Here is a 19,502-nt window from a genome sequence, read left to right as displayed (position 1 = left end):
ACTAATTTATACAGCCATAATTAGTCCATTAAACACAGAACAATCTGGGACTGTAATTAAGCAAAATGCAACAAAAGTCAACAACAACTCCCACTGCGCTCTGCTAAACAGTCGTGGAAAGTGTTATTTACATGTTGGAACAGCATGTTGGTTGACGCATAACCAAACAGGAGTGTGGGTGTGTTGGGATTTTTCTCCTGAGGATTGGTATGAAAACATGTTCGGCACGGTGCAAGCGGATTCATGTTGAGCGTCTCTGCGATCCCGACGCGTGCAGGTGTGCTGTTTGCTGTTGTGGTGTGAGATGAGCAAGCGCAGGAAGCTGCCATGCAGCGTGTCCCCCAGACAGCGCACCCTAGAGGGGACCTGCAGGCTATATCATGCTAGACATGTGGAAGAGCAGAGCAGTCTGCCTTCTCCAGTTGTAGAACTCCCCTTAAATACACAGTCACACACACACATATACGCTCATGCGTACATACAAACACACACACAACACAACACACACACATTCTCACGCATGTGCACTCACACACACACACACACACACACACATACACACTCATGCATACACAGTGCTCTCTCAGTCATTGCTTCCCTTGGACCGGTGGCGCAGATGAACGTGTCTGAACGGTGAGATCATACGCGGGGAGAGAAGTGTTGTAATGAAATCTGGCAGCCACAAGCAGCCCAGAAGCATCATATGTTCCACGTTTACCAGCTCGCGAGACACTCAGGGCTTGCTCTCATTCCATTTTACTTGGTTTCAGGCAGCCTCCTGTGCCATTGTACCAATGCAGTACAGAGGAAAAGTCTGCTGCCTATGAGCTATTGTGCACTCTGTAACATGAAAGCTTTTACAGAGAACTACAGTTTTATTCTCTGCCTATTACTGAGATTAGCCATTTCATCTGAAAAAATAGATATAATGCATTCCTGTGCTTTAAGGATGAGTGTGAATCCACAACTTGTTTTCACTTGTACAGGGCTGAACAGTACCGTTAGCAATAATGTATAATTTGCCTCAGACCCCAAGTAATTCATGTCAAAAGAGGGTGTTTTCTTTTTTAAAAGGACCAGCTCTCTTTGAAAGAAAATGCTAGAATTACCTGTTTTAAGCTTAATTGCCACTTCTAAATCATTAGTGTCCAATAAAAAACATCACAATTATCATCCCTCTTTTATTAACTGGCAGCTTTTTCTTTCACGTGGACTGTTTTTGTTTAATTAAAATTAATGAGGCCGGTCAAAGTTTTTTTCTAATTACCCTTTTATTAAGATCCATCTGTAATGATGTGTTAATGACTTGTGTATTAAAAAAGAAAAAAAGTCAAATGCAGTTGTTATGCAAAACTATGCGGGATCATTAAAATAAGACTTCAAAAAGCCAATGCTCGGACAGTAAGGAAACCACAGCATTGAAGCATTGGATTTCTTATCTTGAAAACATTTGCTATACTGACAAAATTGTGGTAAGAAGTTCTTTCCTTACTTTTACATCCACTTTACAAATATTCTACAATTAATGGGCATCTACTGTTGTTTCTTGTTTGTCATACAGAGGGACTCTTCTTGGTAGGTACGTCTTTAACAGTCTGCCTCTCTGCAGCTGGTGTTGTTACTGACCAGAGTTTGACTAGGGCTGTTTTCCAGAGAAAGTGACCTGAAGTTTACCTTAAATTTATCATCTAACATGTATACCTATATGGAGTTTGAAATTAAATGAACAGTCCTGGCAGGTAAAAATATTTACGTAACTATTTTGAGAATTTCAGAGTGGATCCCATGGAAGGAGTTCAGCTAGATATACTCAGCACATGTGAATGAACCTCAGCAGACTGATCTGTAAAAGCTTGGTATGAACTGATTCAGTTCTGTGTCATCACAAAGTGTTGACTTTCCACTGAGTGATCCCCCTGCATGAGAGGACAAATATCACCGAGGAGCAAAGCTTTGCTGAAATAGATATGGCCTTATCATCCAAGTCTCTTCTTTGGGGCCAGTCTTCCCTCCCCACCTGTAATAAATGGATTGGGACATATTGTGATAATCTGAATGAGCTCGTCTGCACCCAAATCTCTCCACCACTACCCTTGTGCCACCCTTTCAGCACCACAGAGTTTCTGTAGATTAGGATTTTACCAGTTCAGGGCATCATCTTGACATGGGTCCCGTTACAGCTGCAAAACCTCTGTTGTTCATGTAGTTCCCGATAAAATCCAGACAAATATCCATAACTCTCTTGCGTCTCTTTGATTTGTTTGGTAGATAAGGGTTGTGTTTTTTTTTGTTTTGTTTTTGTTTTTGTTGTTTCTTCGGGTTTGTTTTGTTAACGATCATATGATTAATGTCAAATCACAACCAAATGACAGATTACAAGTTTTACGTCTAGTAATTTTGTGGAGAACATGGTGTTACTTGTGTTTTTGAGGCTGAATCAGCCTATTGGAACGGGTGGAGGAATTCTTACCGTTGACAGTGAAGTCTGTGAAAATCATGTGGTTCTCCCCCAGGACAATTTGAAAAGGGAAATTCTTTTACTTTGTGATAGATGGCCTTATATCCTTTAGACATTTTAAAGTGGTAAAGGTTGTTATGAAATTAGCCCCCTGACCTAATCTGAAACTCTTGTTAGTCAGCATGTGTTTACTAGAGGTTTATCAAGACTTTAAATTTAACCAAGCCATTTTTACCCCACCCTTTACACTATTTCATATTGTCTTGTAATCATGATCTCTGGTTAGCATTTTTTAAATTTCACCAGTCACAATAAAAAGTAGAATATTAAAAAAAGAAACCCACACCCCTGCTTTGAACCCTTTCTGAAGTCCAACCTCATAAGAACGAATAGTCTTTCGTGAGACTTGTCTCCCCTTGTAAAATCCAGATGTACAGGAAACCAACAGAGATGTGAGAGTGATCATAAATTATCTGCCTGCTTTTTCTCTTGGCGCAATGTAGTTAGTTGAATTAGCGTGCTCACGATGGGCGGTGCGTTATATGTGCCAGCGTGACTGAAATCAGCCATTGTGGTTGAGTTTCTCTCACCCTGTCTGATGCCGCAGCTATCATGACCCGGGCTAGGAGCAGTACTGCTGGAGAGAATGGGATGGGGGGTAGAAACGAGGGAGCGTTATCCTGCACCAGTGCCAGGCTTGGATCAGCTTGCCGCTGCAGAGGTACATAGCAATGAGACACACTCCCAGATGACCTGTGACCTCCTCGTGGTTTCACATAAACATATGAGGCCGATGTGTATTTCGTTTTTTTTTTTTTTTTGGCGAGATCCTTCCTCCTTATTCAGCACTGGGTGAAACCAGTTTCATGGTTCTGTAAAGGTGTATTCCTGTAGAGTTTTCTGAAGCACCAAATGACGTGTGATCTAATAAAAATCTGTTATTTTGTTGTATTTTTGGCTTTGCCTGACTGGGGGGGAATAAATGTCTGAAGGAATTGCTGACGTGCAGTTATGAACCGTGTTCCATGTAAATTATCAGTTTTTTTCCACTTAGGAATGGCTTTTGGTCCACCCCCACCCCCAAACTAAACCTGCTGTTAGCATGGGGTTTGTGATTTGTGATTATTGGCCAGGAATAACTTTTATTTAATTGGGCACTTAAGCGGTTTTTTTTTAATGTTGCCCCTCTTGCAGAGTGTGAGAACTGTTTGCTCCCATCTGAAATTTGGATTTCTGGGTTCCTTTTTTTTGGCATTTTTTTCACACAGTATTGTTTCACACCTTAAACTTGGAGCATCTGGAAAGGAGAAGGAGCAAAAGTCAAACCGAGAGGCCGTGCGCCTGCGACCGCGGAGGCGGCCCTGCAATCCAGGAGAGCCAGACAGACAGGCAGGCACACTCTTTAAACAAACTGAGCCTGGATACGTATCGGCGGGTGCAGTGTTTTTGCTGCCGGGAGGGAGGTGTAAAAAATGGTGAGAACTGGTCCCATCGGAGCAGAGGCCAGATGGAGGGAACGCGCTGCTCACCGACTGGAAGCATTTAAGATTCCCAGCGACTTGGAACGGACCAAAACAGGAGCTCGGGCCATAGGAAGAGTGCATTCCTTATTTGCTGCTTCAAAGCCGGGCAACCTTTATTTATTTATTTATTTATTCGTTTATTCAATGATGTTGGTCAATGCCTAGTCAGTTTTGTGTAAGAAAAGGTGCCTCTGGTGTAGACAGAGAGATTCCCTGTGTGCGTCCCAACAGTGTCAGCCTGTGCGAGAGGACAAGAGCAAAACGCTGTGATTCTGTGGAGCGTACTTGTGTAATGTAAAACGTTCAGTAGTTGGAGTTCTGTGAGGACTCAAGTCATCCTGTGGTGTGGAGGGCTGGATAGACCTTCCCAAGCAAACCCCCCCCCCCTTCCCTCAGTTCTGTTTAGGTTCCCTCAAGTGGCCCGTGCTGTTGCCTTGTCTAATGAAGTGTGGCGCTTGTTTGAAATAGGTGGCAAAGTCTATTGAGATAGGGCCCCATAAAGTAAACTTCCGAGCAGGATTCAAATAAGCATTGCTTATCAGCCGTGGTGTGCAGACAGGGGAGGGCCCGGGAGGAGAGGAGCCAGAGACTGGAGGGGGGGGGGTGGGGAGGTTGTCGACTGTGAGTGTGGAGTTCCAGGGGGATAAACAGTGAGGGGATCTGGATAATCCGACTGGAGGAGTAGGATGTGTGGGAGGAGTTGGAGGAGCAGTGTTCATTCTCTCTGTTGGGGGGGGGGGGGGGGGGGCTCCTTATGTAATCCCCCTGCCTCTGCCCCTGTTCTCCAGTGCTACGCTCCTGCATTCCTTGGTTCAGAGCAAGAGGTCAGAGCAGGGTACCACCAGCCTGCTGGGAACGAGCAACACTACTCAAGTTGACTTGCAGAGCTGGGAGACCACATGAGCAAAGCTCTGACTCATAGAAACTGTATGAGCTATTACCCAATGAGAATCTCACGCAAGCTGATAGCAGAGTCCACCTTCGCATCTCAACCACTACGTGTTTTTTGAAAAGATTCAAAAACAGGGAGCCGTGAAGGGCCTTAAAATGACTTGGTAATGGCTGACTCTGAGGCACGAAAAGAGAGCAATCAAAGTGGGTGATCAGGATCTGGAAAATAGAGCCAGAGAACCTGCTTAAAAGACACTGGGCAATTTTCCCCATTTCATCTCCATTTTTCTAAATGATAACATAATAAGAGCGCCATCCCACTCTTCCCAATGGCCCTTCTGCCTGAGTACAGACTCTCAGCTGTACAGTCTTGATGCCCCTGATCATGCAGGATTCACCTCACCTCACTGAGGGTCTGCACACCCAACCCCTCCCCATTGCTTTTGTGTCCTGAAGGAGTTCTCAGCCTTTTTTGACCTGCACGCCTGCAGTCTCAATGATTTTGAACCTTTAAGGTTTTATTTATGATTAATGTTACACGTAATGTATATTTCACATTACTGTGTGAACCTCCTGTAGAACTGTGAGAAGTCCCCAGGAGGTTTCAGTTAATAAACTCTGAATTATTGAATTCTGGTGTCCCTCCATTAAACCCCCCCCCCCCCCCCCCCATATCTTCAGTTTAGCATGTTAGTTTGCTGACAGTGGTGTACACAGCACTTAGCAGCCGGGGTAGTGAGCCATCACTAAGATGAGGTTATGATGAACTGCAGATAGCTGAGGTAGGTGGTGTTCAGTTCCACTCCGCCAGGTACACAGACTCCAGGAGCCACCGTCAATCCATGCAGGGGCTGAGGTTGTTGTGTGCTCGTGCCTGGAGTTATGACGTCTGGTGGGTTTGCTGTAAAAGACAAACGATAAAGTGGACCAGGGGCAGGTGAGGGTGTTGGGAGGGTGCGTGTGGCTTCAAACAAACAAAAAAAAAAAAACAGCATTTCTTCAGGTGATGAAGCACTGGCATTTCCTACCCTTGTGGAGGGAAGACTCACTCAGTCTTTCAGATCAAGGGAAGGCCTTTGCAATCCTGTTGCCATCATTTCAAGACAGTGTATGTTTATTCTCATTATGATTGTGATTCTTCTCCTTCTGCTTTGTATTTTTATGATTATTATGTTATTTAGAGAATTTCAGGAGATTAATGATTCTCAGGATCGTGAATTGGGTTCTATTCCACTGGAGGATAAGAGCTAACATCTGAGAAATTTATGAACAAGCAAGCCAGCCACAGCTATTTTAATAAAGAACCCATAAACAACCAAAGTAGTTGTCAATTTAAACTATAAATTGTAAACTATAACAACAATCAAGGTCAATCAAATAAACAACCAATCACTGGTAAGAGTAAAATGCCTTTCTGATTTGAGTCAACAAGCTGATTTCAAATTTCAAATTTGACACAGCTTTGTTAAAGTTTATTAAAAGCGCTGGCAGGAAAAGCTTTAAGCCCCACATACTCCACCCAAATAACAGTGTCGCTGGCTTGACGTGCTGCAGGTTGAGCGAGCCGGACCCCGGCCCACGAATCATGAAGCAAAACAGATGAGTGCAGTAAAAACATAAAAACGTCAGTGTTTCTCGGCAGCGGTGCTGTGCTTGGCTCGCAGGAAGGGAAAATAGCTGCCGGGCACCTCTCCTCCTGGCACCCCTCCACCGCTGGCACAGTGGGGCTGGCTGTTTACATGCAGAGGCACGAAAGTCCCCCCCCCCCCCCCACGTTAAATCGGCCCTGTCCGCTCAGACGCCGGCCCGCAGACACCGTCCCCTTTGTCTCACGGTTGTCATCAACCATTTCTATTATCGTGTGAAGAAAGCAGTGCGTTCGTTGCTGACCCAGATTCATGTGCGCTTGGTTCGACGTTGCCTTTAGTGATGACGGCCAATGCTTGCCCTTAAGCTATTCGTCTAAATATGCCCAACGATAGATAACAATTTTCCAGTCCATGTGCTTACAGACATGGATAGTGTATACATTTACAGTAATAAACTATGAAATAGATAAGGAATTTTTTTTCCTTTGAAGCCCGCCACTATGTCACAGAATTTGATGCTCATCTGAAATCATGAATTGAGACCTCTCTGATTGTCTTATTTACTGCTATATTAACACCCTTGGAGGGGTAGGTAGGGGTATGACTTGCAAATGAATACATCATTTGAGAGCTTTCATTTAATGATGCTGAGACTGATGAAGTATCCCCTTTTTTCTGGTGAACAGAAAAAAATGCTTTTATGCAAATATGGTAATGTTTTATCTATGGAACGAAGAAGCACTTTTTTGACAGTTGTAACCAATCATTTCTGTGCCTGTGACGCCTGTGTGAGAACACCAACGTATTTGATACATCTTGGAATGTGTCATTTAAATCTGTATTTCAAAATGATAATTTGTTGGCATTACATTTTGTAATAAAAGGATTTTATGGTCGATTAGCATAAAAGTAGGGATATGTCATTGAACATTCCTACATATCTTTGCCTCATTCTTTTGGTGTTTTCTTCTTACCTTGTACAGGGCTGAGAAGTTGCTTTAGAAGAACAGAAGCGTGCTTCAAGCCCAATATTCCTTGGCTGTTTCTTGTTGCCATGAGGCCGGGCGTACTCGGTACAAGATAAGCAACAGCCACTGACTTTCATTAAACCCTACTCCTTAGGTCAGCCCAAGGTGAAAATTGCCAAGGGAAATGGTTTCAAACACTTGTAACACACTGTAACTTATTTACGGGAGTAAGAGGAACTAAAAGGGAATGGGAGCGAGCCCAGGCTGTGAAAGGTGTGAGGAGGATTGAGCTCTCAGTGCGCCGCACCAAGAATCAGAAGAATAGGCTGCTCCTGCCTTCGAAATGAGGAGTGATGGCACTGATTACGCTCCAAACCTTTGATACCCGGGGTCATTGTCAGAGAACAAAATATATGAATAGTCTATGGAAGCATCCTGCATTCATGTACCATAAATGACACAGCTTATTATTCTGTGCGGCTAACATGAGCATGAGCATCAAACCTCGTGTCACTTCTGGAGATGAATGTGGTGTGAAAGAGACAGAACTTTGTGATGAAAGGATATGCATGCGAAGGCCTTCAGCTGGCCTGCTCTATTGGGCACTTTTAAAAGATGCGCAGGGGTTCATCTTACAGTTGTCATTCAACATGTGCATCAAGATGAAACTCAAGAATGGATTTATGTCTTTTAATTTATTTATGTCTTTTAGTTATGTCTATTTATGTGTTTTAACCACACACCAAACCTTGGCTCATGTTTTTCGGGGAGCGGTTCTTGATGCCCTTCAAATACAGCTGTATATCGACAATACATCCATTCTTGATTGTTCTCCGCAACTGTACGACCAAAAACCCAACTAAAATGTTTCACAGTTACAGGGTTTTGACCATACTGACAGTGTCCGTTTGCCTGAACCATTGACCCCCATTAAGCATAGCCCTGGGATCCAGTAGGGGCAGAAATGCAGCTGTTTTTTGTGAACGCGCAGTGTTTGAGCCGTGCGCTTTGAAACCTGAGCTTAATCGTTGTGACCACCGGCTTCCGAGTCTGAAAGGAGCTCTTTTTTGAACTGCGTGCTGCATTGATGGCTCTTCTGAGGGAGCGTGCCAAGGCAACCTGTGGGCGATAGGTAGGCCTGCAACCCTGACCGCAAGCCCTGGGGTCTGTAGCACCCGGGATATGGTTGGGAGCTAGGGCAGGTGCCTGCCTTTTGATCGGGGAGCCAGTCACAGTCACTTAACAACACTGGCGTGTTTTTACTCATGAGTGGCTGCATTCTTCGTCTCATTAACAGCAGAAGCGGCATAACACACCAAGCTGTAACCGGTTATTAGCAGGTGGGGTGACAGATCTCATGTGGTCAGCGGCTTTGTTCCTGTGTTTTTCGCTTGAAAAGAAGAAAGAGAACAAAAAAGAACAGTTGGGAGACAGCAGACCTTCCTGTGGGTAGCACTGCAGTGGGCAAGCAGTCTACCAGCGCATGTGAAAATGTGGCTGGTCTTGGAAACCTGCGGATAATTCTACATGAATAATAACAGTCCACATAAAATTAAAATGATCAGTCAACCGACATGAACATAAGAATGGTTCATGTTAATAAGACATGTAGCTTTTGATCAGGTAACAGTGTGGTGTAATTATTGGAGAACTGGTTTGGCAGATAATAATCCGTTGTTTTGTAGAATGTAATCCAGGGTGAGGCTTTTTTGGGGTAGCGTTAATGTAGCCCAAATTTCATCCATGTGTAGATGCATAGGGGGATAATAATGTGTGTAAAATGGGCTCTGTGCTATTGACCCTGAGTATGGGCACCTAGTAAGCAAATGCACCATGCAAAGATTGTAACAACATGCAGTCCTTCAGAGTAATTTGCTGTTTGCCTTACCTCGTTTCTCCTCTGTCTCTCTGTCTCTGTCCGCAGCTCCTCCTCAGTTCTTCCCTGCCTTTCATCCTCCAGTGCCGATCGACGACCGTCACACTCAGGGGCGCTACATCTACGAGCCATCACCCGTGCCCCCCCTGCATGTGTGAGTACAGCCCACTCAACTCGCTGATTGTCTGCCACAGGCACCGCGCACTTTCTTCTAGACAGCTGTGCAACACAATGGACACATAACCTGAGTTTGACATGACCACCTTTCAGAGCCATGGGTGTAATGACACACACACACACACACACACACATAATCACACAGTATCACACATATCCCAGTGTGAAGTTGTGCTCATGTGGTTAATTAGCTGAGGATTCTGATCTTTGAAAGTCATCAGTGAAGAAGTTACAAAACATGTTTTTTTGTGTGTGAGAGCATCCTGAGCATTATTTAGTACTGTTATTGTGGACACTTTTGCTGATATGTTTTTGTAGTGTTTTTGCAAAGTATAGTTTTGTAAAGTAAATTATCAGTTACACAAAATAAAAGATAGTAGGCTCACTCAGCCAGTGTAGTACACTACGAAGACTGCCATTTTTTGTGAATAATTTACAGCAAAAAAAATGTTGTGAATGCAGAGAAAGTACTTAATGCAGCATACTGTTGCTGTTGTGGTAATAATGGAATCTGGTTGTTACAAAAACAAAATATGAAAATAGTATCTAATTCTATGGATACCTATGTCTAGTGAGATGTAAGGTATGATGTGATGTAGAGCTCTGTTCTGCTTCTGTGCAAGATCAGAAGTGGGGCCTGTCTGTAAGCGGCATGATTTACTTGATGTAAGCGCGTATCAGCCAGAGGAAGCACGTAACAAGCAGTGGGGGGAAGGTTCAGACCGTGCCGTTCCCCGAGTCTGGTGATCCAAGTCCTGTCTTGGGAGAGGAATACCCCACTCCCACCCCCACCCCAACTAACCCCCTGCCTTAACACGTCCATCACTGTCCTAGTCTGTTGTGTGGTCACGAGGTAGGAGCGGGGGAGGTGCGACCAATAAGACAACTAGGAAAACTGAGATGACAAGCTCCTGTAATATTCATTTTGTAGAGAGAAATGTTCTCCGAGCTGCCACTGGGCCAAATTATTTACATTATTTTCATATTTTTGGTTCTTTATTTGCCTTATGTATGGTGGCATACATTTTTAGATGCTACCTTTACTTTTACACATTCCATTTAATTACCTTACTTTAAGTGTACAACAGCAATGCACAACGCATGATTCAGACTTGCTATTATTTGGGTATGTTACTATTATTTTACTAACACAGCTTCAAGATTACCACAAACATTTCGAACATTTCATTTTGAAAGGAGTATAACTGTAGTCTGGAGTTGAAATGAATAATAAAAGATTTAATGAATAAACAAATGTTAATCATTATCTTTGTTTCTATCAACTATCTTACAACCTAAATCAAAATATAGATACAACTAATAGTGCTAATAGGACAGCTGATTTTGTGGAATATATGTCTCACTTTCAAGTAGTCTGGCATTCATCAGTCATAAAGCTGGGCTGAATTGATTTTTTTTTTTTTTTCGGAAATTTGGAATTATTGGGTGTTACAGTTGGCACATCCTGAGGCTTTCATGCTGTTTATTACACAGTATGGGCAAAGATCCCCTGTCAGTCGTAAGGTGATACACATTGCGGTGAAATTTTATTCTACCACGGCTGAACCAGAATTGCAACAAAGCATCTTGTTAGCTCATGGGCTCCTGCAGTGGGTGGAACTCTGTAGGCAAACCAGGAAAGAAGGCATGGTCTGAGTTGGTTTTTGCTAATGGCGAAGCAGGGCCAGCAGCAGCTGCAGTGGTTTGCCACTTCTGGCAATGGGGACTGCTTGAGCAACGAGACATCACGGCGGCTCACTAGCCCCAATGAACAGTGCGAGGGGAAATTTGAGGGGAAGGAAGAAATCAGTGTGCAAGAGGGACAAATTGGATCGAGCAGCTACTTGGGCCGCATTATGTTTGATATTCTTCATCATTATACCCCCCCCCCACGTGCCCCCTCCCCTCTCGGTGTCATATCTTTCCCCGCCGACTGCTACTAAACGTAATGAATTTTTTATGCTGGGCCCCTCATCTCCGGCACGGTTAGCAAAAGAGGGAGAAAATAAAAGGAGGTGATTGATGCCCAGTGTCACCACAAACAAAATGGCAAATATAATTTAGCATTTAGCTTATGCAGAGATAATGGGGCGAACATGGGAGAGGAACAGAACTTAAACAAACAGCCGTGCGTGTTATCAGTCAGGAGCGCTTTAGAGAGATTCGGAGGACAGGTTAGTGGGAAGGGAGCCTGTGGATTAAATTAAAGGCGAAGTTGCACAGCCGACGCGTGCCTCTTCCTGGATGGAAGTTATCTGTGCGCTTGGTTTCCTGGCTCTGTCAGGGAACGCACGGTAGCATTCAGATACACCCGTGGCGTGGCTCCCGCTATGCTTGTGACGCCTCAGTGCATGCCCATTTTGCCGTGTGTGCGTAGTGGGTTTGACGGCGAAATTGTGAAGGGCACTTTTGTGGGTCCGTCACAATGACTCTGGGCTTGCGGCTGTTGCTGAACCCTTAAGAACCAGAGCCGGGTCTATTTTTCTGCTAATGTGTGAGTGGGGGACCACTACATTTCCTGTTAGGATTGTCAAGACTCTTGACAATGAAATGTTGTTTTGGGTTGGTTGAAGGGCTTGGTGCTGGATTTAGTGGTTAGTTTACTGGTTTAGTTGGTTCAGTTGCTGTGATTTCGGGGGAGAAAGTGCTTTACACACAGTGCCCCCAGACCCCCATAGAAGGCAGAGCTAGAACTTCTTCCGTTTAGCTGAAATCATGGCAAAGGCTGAAGTTGTTGGTGATGCACTCATTGTAGCAATGAGAGATTATTTTGAATAAGAAATGTTCCGCCCTGGCTAACCAATATCTAAGATACCCAAGAAACTTAGAAACAGATTCAATTAAGGTTCATCATCTTTCATGCTTTTTTATTTGTGGTATTCTTAATAACACAGTTTGCTGTTAATCAGCCATGTCCTGAACCCATGTTTATTGATTATTATTATTAAGGCATTCAGGCTCATTGAACTGTATTAAAGTCAAGCTGCAGTTCAGAAGCCCATAGGGGATATGTTTTAAACCGGCTTTTTCACAGCTTGGCAGCTGAAAATTTCTATCGTTTATTTCTTTAGCTCCACAATCAACCAAGAAGGCACCCACAAGGGGCATAAATTGATTTTAAGCACACTTACTTTTTAATAATGGAGAGAGAGAGAGAGAGAGCAAGAGAGAAAGAGCAAGGGATTCCAGTGCTGATGGGAAAGGCACACAGGAATGCCAGTCTGTCTCTCAAAACTGGCCATGGGATCCAACTAAAGCAAAAAACAAATTCTTGTGAGTCTCGGAACATTTTTGACAGGGCCTTCGGGAGAATCTGCGAGCAATGGCACATGCAGGGCACACACACACATGCATACACACACACACACACACACACACGCACACATACATGCACACATACACACACACAGTGTACACACACAAAGCTGTCAGGGGAGGGGGGGACAAGAGAAAAATTCAATTGTTTTAAGACAAGTTCTCCTTAGTGAACAGAATTAATCGTTATTAGCGCTCTTAAATATATGCCTAAGTACACACAGAATATTATTGCCATACGTTCTCGCACAGTCTCTCATTACAGCTTGTAATTACAGTTCATTTTGCCCCGCAGCAATGCAATCAATCTGCACAGACTCCTTTGCCTTGCGTTAAAGTAGAAGTGGGCATTTATGTCCACAGGAAAACAGCAATCTTAGCCTTGTATTCCAGACAATATTGATACATTCTGAAGTACACAGCAGGCCAGGCAAAATCATATCCTATTATTTGGGGAAGTTTAATTGAAACATGTTTATTTATTACCCAGGCTTTGTTCAGATGAAGCAGCGCGTGTTACGGGTATCAATGATATGAGGTGGCAGAATTAAATTAAAAGCTCATAAAATGAAATATGCTCCATATTAGCTGTTTGACACTTAATTTGCCTCAGAATGAGCACAGGAAATCACAAATTAACCATCCTTTGTTTTTGCACACAAGGACTATTAGGCCGGAGGAAACTGCAATTACTTGTGTGGATAATCAGCCTGCTTATGAATATGTACAGGACGGGCACCAGTGTGGCTTTTAATATTAAAGTCAGAGAGCCATGGTTTTCCTTGTGTGGGCAGTGCGGTTACAGATTAGTTATTAGGAAATATTCTGAAAGTATTCACACTTTTTCTTTGTCATTTACCAGGAAAAAAATTAAATCACATTCCACAATTTCTTCTCTTTTTTGGACTATAAATTCTTGATTTCTGAATGCAGTGATGTTTGAAGGGCACAGCCCTCTTGTTTTAGCAGCAGTAATACTCAAAAATGAGTGCATCAAGTTAAACAATTCATTTGAATGTTTACGTTCATTAAAAACCCATAAAGCAGATTAACAGACATAATAAACTTGAGCAAAAGAACATTTTGTGGTTAGGTTCTCCTTCTACAGTCTAAAGTATATAGTTGAAACACCATTTGGGTATTGTTGCATTGGCGGACATCAGCAGCTCAAGTGCTGGGTTAAACCAGCAGAGGAAATTGCTGGGATTTACAGTGCAGCTCAGCCGAGCTGAGCTTGACCTTTCACCCTGGCTCTTTGCTGCATAGTCTGAGACGGGGAAATCACCAGCAGATTTTGCTAGGTCCCAGGGGAGGGCTGGGGTGAGGGGTAGCTCAAGGGGAGACTGCAGGAGCAGTGGTGAGGGCAGGGTACGTTCTGGGTTTGTTTGGGGTTGAGGCACCGCAGTCCAGTACTCTTACAGGGAAGTATTCAAACAGTAAAGGCCCAAGTTGTCAGCTGGGATCTAATGCTGTCTGCTGTTTACAAAGTCAGTCTTTGTGAAGGGTAGAACTCCCTGATGTGCAATAAGTTTACACTGGAGGGAACCAGGGGTGGTGGGTTTGAATCTTGGCTTTATTTCTGTGAAATGTCTCCAGCAAAAGTCATAGCATATAATTTTTGACTAGCCTTGTTTGTGGGACTGTAACAAGGAGTGAAGTAATGCTTTTCTAATGCAGTGTAATCTTGCAGTAATCGAAAGTACAGGAAGTACAGGATGGGCGGATGTCACAACTGAGATGATCACTCCCGAGATGAAGTGTCATCTCTGTAGTGTCTGTTCACCTCAGAGGGCCGAAAGTGAGAGGTACTCCTAAGAGCAATGTCTCGCTTATTGCCTGCTCCCCCTCCCCCCACGCAAGTGCTCAGAACCACTTGTTTCTTGTGAGGTCTTGCTGAACTCTGCTGGAACCATTGCCTTTAGGTGAGGGAGAAGCTCCTATGCCTCCTGGGTACCTCCTTTCCAGAGCAAATGCTTTTCACTTAAACAAATACATGGATAGACCAGTAAGCAGCACACTCTTGTCTCTCCTGCCAAGTTCATTCTGTGGGAATGGCTTAGTGGGAATCGGGAGAACAGAAAGGGGTAGGGGTCCCCTTTCATCCCGGCTGTTTTGCCGACAGCAGCCCACATCAGAAACAAAGGGGCTCTCTTACGATGCTGTTGCCCCCAGTCTCCAGGCGACAGCCCCGAACAAACACAGGAATCCACCACAAGTCAATTATCCCCATCAGATTGGAGTTTACTCAGAGTTAGAGAGCCTCTGAAACTACAACAGTCATTTAGAATAAGTAACTGACCACTGTCAATGGGATAAGCTGTGGAGAGTAGATGTAGTATTAGTACTATTATACTGGTGTTAGCCATCTCCTGTATTATTACATTACTGGAGTTTGCTGGCTGTTTATGAATGCTACAAGATTATTTCTTTTATCGGTAATTAGTTGGTACCATGATTTTGTTTTGTGTATAATCTAAACAAACGTGCCCCTTCGTGAATAGAAATTATGCAGCCTTTACCTTATGGTGTCATAACCTCACAAATACTATGGCTGACAAGTTAAACACAGGCATAGGTCTGCTGAGCACCCTTGCTGTGCCTGGTGGCGGAGTCGGACAAATCAGCGGCCCCTTGATGGTCATGCAGTGTGCAGTGAGCCCAGGCCTTGAAGCTGGTCTCACAGCAGTCATCCCCATGAGCATGGTCGAGACCTAACATACCTGAGGGTACTTACATACTAATCAACTAGGTTAGCTTTATAAGCATGATGCATGTTAATCTCTTAAACTGGCTCACTGATTCAACCTGGGCAAATTGTCAACAATTTGTCAGCAGGAGGAAAATGCTTGGCTAGTTTAGAATAAAAAGCCTATAAATATAAATATAAGGGCTATGAATAGCGTATGAGCAATGAAAACATGACATAAAAAGTATATGTTCCTACTGCAGACTGTTTGCTTTAATGGAGCGTTAAAATATTATTTCCATGCAATTAACATTATATCTTGGTCAGTAGAGGAAGATAGCATCACATTTTCTGCGTGCATCTGGAATTTCTGCTTTAGGGGCTCCCAGTGTTTAGTTCCTGTCTGCAAACTCATTTGCTGATTAAATTCACAGTTTTGTTTGCACAGCTGTGGTGCCAATCCAACCCAAAGTTATTCTGCGAGTTGTGCCGGAGAAATCGTGCAGGCTCCATTAATTGGGATAAAACTCATGTTGGACTAAATTACAGACTAACGCTGTAATATTACACAGACTACTTGCTCATTGTCTGTCATTTCATTTGTGTCTAATGGCCCAGCTCCTTTGCCACTATATGTAGGCATTTCAGTCTCTTGACATCAGTGGCAATGTTTCCAGTTTTCACGACATCCACCTTAATGCAGCAGTTTTGCAGCAGTGCTTTGATTCTGGTGGTGTCTCTCCCCCTCTCTCCCTCCATCTCTGTCCCTTTGGCCAGGAGCATGTGTTTCCGTAGGTGTACACTGCGGTGCTGTTGTGTTATTTACATAAACTGTTGTCGAGCAGCTGAAGCCGCACATTGTGGAGCGCGCAGCGCTTAGCATAAAGACCAAAGTCTTATCTCCGCACCTCCTTCCAGACTCTGCCCTTCCAGATGGAAGGCTTTTCAGAGGACGTCTGAACACCATGCGCTGCAGACCCCACAACAGATGAAAGACAAAAAGAGGAAACAAAAATCGAAACAAAAACACTTCCCGTCACTTATCTCCTTTTTTTTTCGAGCTGCGAAGGTGTATACACTTGTTAAAGGGCACTTAGAAAGATCCCTGTTTGCTTGCTTCCCCACTCTATGGCATGTACAGGCCCAGTGTGCTGAAGGAAGTGGCTGCCTTCTTGAGGGTTTTTTTTATTTATCACCTCTGCTAAGCTGTTTATGTCACCCATGCCTCATGCTGTATCCCCAGCCTGATGCTAGAGCAGGCTCCCCTGCTTCAGCTAGGCCCCTGAGGGTGGCTGAGATGAGCTGTGTCCTGTTATGTTAGAGCCCCCATATGAGATAAGCCAGTGTAGACTTCCCAGGTGATGAGCAAGGGCCAGAATTTCAGGTTGCAAAAATTCTGGAACATTTCCTCTTTCAGGAATTGTACTGAATATGCTCCACTGAGCTTAGATGTGTCAACGGGCATGTATGTGCAAAAATAATTAGAAACTGTGTCATAATGTCAACTAAGATCTGTAACCAACACACACTTTGGATCTGGATGTCTATTCAGAAAGTATTGCTTAATTGTAAGTATTATATCATCAATATCTCCAATTTGCAGAAACTGTGAGTAGTGATCGTAGTCTTATATATTATTAACCCCATATATGGTGCAGGGCAGCCTTTAATGTCCTGCTCAATGGGAGACAGCAAAAGAGAGGCAAGGATGACACATGTAAATTGGGCATGAAAGAAAGAGGATTGTAACCCAGGATGCAGTTCCTGTACATTGTCATTAACCCAGGAAATAATATGCACTATGCAACACACCTGAAGTAGTGCTTCCTCTTGGCTTTGAGACCCACAGAGGGACACTGAAAGGATTAATAGTGGGTTTCAAGAAGTGTTGAAGGATCTCTGTACTAAGTGGGTCAGGACTGTTTCATTTCTTTTGCATTGTTTATGCAGGCAATTGTTTATCCACAGGACAATTTTTAATTCTCCATTTGAAAATGTAAACAGGAATTCATTTGATCTCTTCATTAATTTTAAATTGCTTTTTTTCTTTCAGCAAGTATTAAAAAACAAGAGCTGAGTTACCTATGCTCAAACTCATAGGCATATGAAAACAAATTTATATTTGTGTCCTCATAAAACACAGTTTTATACTGTGTTTTGGAGGGAAAAAAAGATTTGTTAAATTCATAGCAATTAAAGGAGTTATAAACAAAAAGTTGTGATAACCCTCGTTCCGTTTGCCAACTGTTATTATTTTCACTGGTTCGCTCACTGGGAGCAAGGTTGCTGGAGGTATTTAAGGAATGTGTGCTTGTGGAGCAGGAGAATGCAAAAGCCAGAAAAGCCGTTGTTATTCAATGCGTCCTGGAGAACTGTTCAAAGCCGAGCGAGGAGCTGCCTAGGTCACCCTTCACTTGTAAAGTCGCAAACCCCCCCCCCCCCCCCCCCCCCATCTCTTCTTTTTTTCCCCCCTCCTTTTAATGCCTTCTCTGCTGTGGCTGTCTGAGGACAGGCGGTCACGCGGCAAACTGCTTCATGATTAATGGTGTTTATTCTTGACAGAAGACTCCTTTCTTTATCTGCTTTGCAGTTTCACTGATATTATCAGTCACCTGAATGAAAAATATTCAGTCATACCAATTTTGCAGTATAAATTGAGTAGAGTCACTTCCTTTCTGTTTTTTTTTTCCTCCCCCTCTCCTTTGCGCTCTATCTGGCAGTCTTATCATCGCCACAGTAATTTTCGCACCGCGTTGTTTGATATGGAGAGGCTGGCTTTAGCCGTATTTGACATAAAGCCTCTTCAATTTTCACGAGGAAAAAAAGGAAGAAAGTTGCAGCCCGATCTTTGAAACGCGCGAGGAAAAGTATCTCTCCTCCATTCCAAGGCAATTTCAGGATTTAGAGAGAATAGAGATAAATACTTCAGCAAAGCCTAAAATGAAAGGGGAAGTACAATCTATTTTTTGTAATACACTGGCATTATAGCTTTAATGGTAATTGCCCTTTTCCTCTTAAGTCGTTTGTGGAGCTGTGATATTTTGAAAGTAGCTGTGCATATCGCAGATGATGGAAGAAACAGGACTGGAAAAAAAGACTTCACCTTTTTTTGTGGTGGAGTTTGCGTGTGACGAGGCGTGCAGGGAGTAGTTTGTGCCTCCTTCACCCTGCCCAGAGGACCAGCTTGCAAATTGCCAAGTTGACTCATTTTATCCATTTAGTAAATGTAATCATATTTTTTGATATAGATTATTTAAAACAATACAGGATTTTTTTCCACTACTGAGGAAGAAAAGTGAATGCTTATCCTAGTGTGCATGTCTGTTCCTGCAGTAGAATCACATCTAACTGCAGAGTGTTAGCATAGAAAAATGTGTGAATTGCACTTGAAGTAATTCTCATGACAAGTTTAATGGTTATCGGTGGTTCAGTAACATACAATATCTCATGGTAAATTGACATTTTAAAATGGTACTGACAATTTTTAAATCTTTGATATCATCTTTATTTTGCAGTGGAGAGGAGTAATCCTTTGAAATCCTGCGACGACTTCCATTCCTTTTAAGTACGTTTTTTGGTTTTGGTGGAGTACAGTGGAATTATTTAAACCTTCTTTGCTAAGTCGTTTAATTAAACTCTGTTGCCAATTTAATGTGACCAATTCAATATCCTCACATGGCAGCTGCTGCTTTTCAAGTTTTCAGACCCCAAATCATCCAGTCGAGATTTGGAGTGAAACGGGAAGCTGTGGTGAGCATGTAGCATACGAAGAACAGTCTACCTTCACTGTGTGGTGTGTGCGTGCACGCATGCACGCGAGACTGTAGGTGTGTGAAAGACTGAATATGACTGCTCTCCTGTTAGATCATACCATTCGCTGTCCTCCGGGGCCCTGGATTGCGGGGTCTTCCACAGCGTTTCAGCCCTGATTAAAAGCAATGTCCTTTCCTTTGCTTTGAACATCTACTGCCCCTGTTTGTTTCAATTGAGAGAAACATGCTGCTTTTGACCAAGGGTTT

General features: G+C 43.3%; 1 protein-coding gene across 1 annotated transcript in view; it reads left to right on the top strand.

The window, feature by feature from the left end:
- Window positions 1-19,502, top strand: part of gli3 (GLI family zinc finger 3) — a 122,586-nt gene that overhangs the window by 54,416 nt on the left and 48,668 nt on the right. Inside the window, exon 4 of the mRNA XM_036521423.1 lies at window positions 9,354-9,459. Coding sequence (XP_036377316.1) covers window positions 9,354-9,459 — 106 coding nt within the window. The remainder of the gene's footprint in view (window positions 1-9,353; window positions 9,460-19,502) is intronic.

Source organism: Megalops cyprinoides, chromosome 2 (genome assembly GCF_013368585.1).
Source record: "Megalops cyprinoides isolate fMegCyp1 chromosome 2, fMegCyp1.pri, whole genome shotgun sequence".
Taxonomy (NCBI): domain Eukaryota; kingdom Metazoa; phylum Chordata; class Actinopteri; order Elopiformes; family Megalopidae; genus Megalops; species Megalops cyprinoides.
Note: the sequence above shows the minus strand (reverse complement) of the source record. Positions and strands in the feature narration are given on the sequence as shown.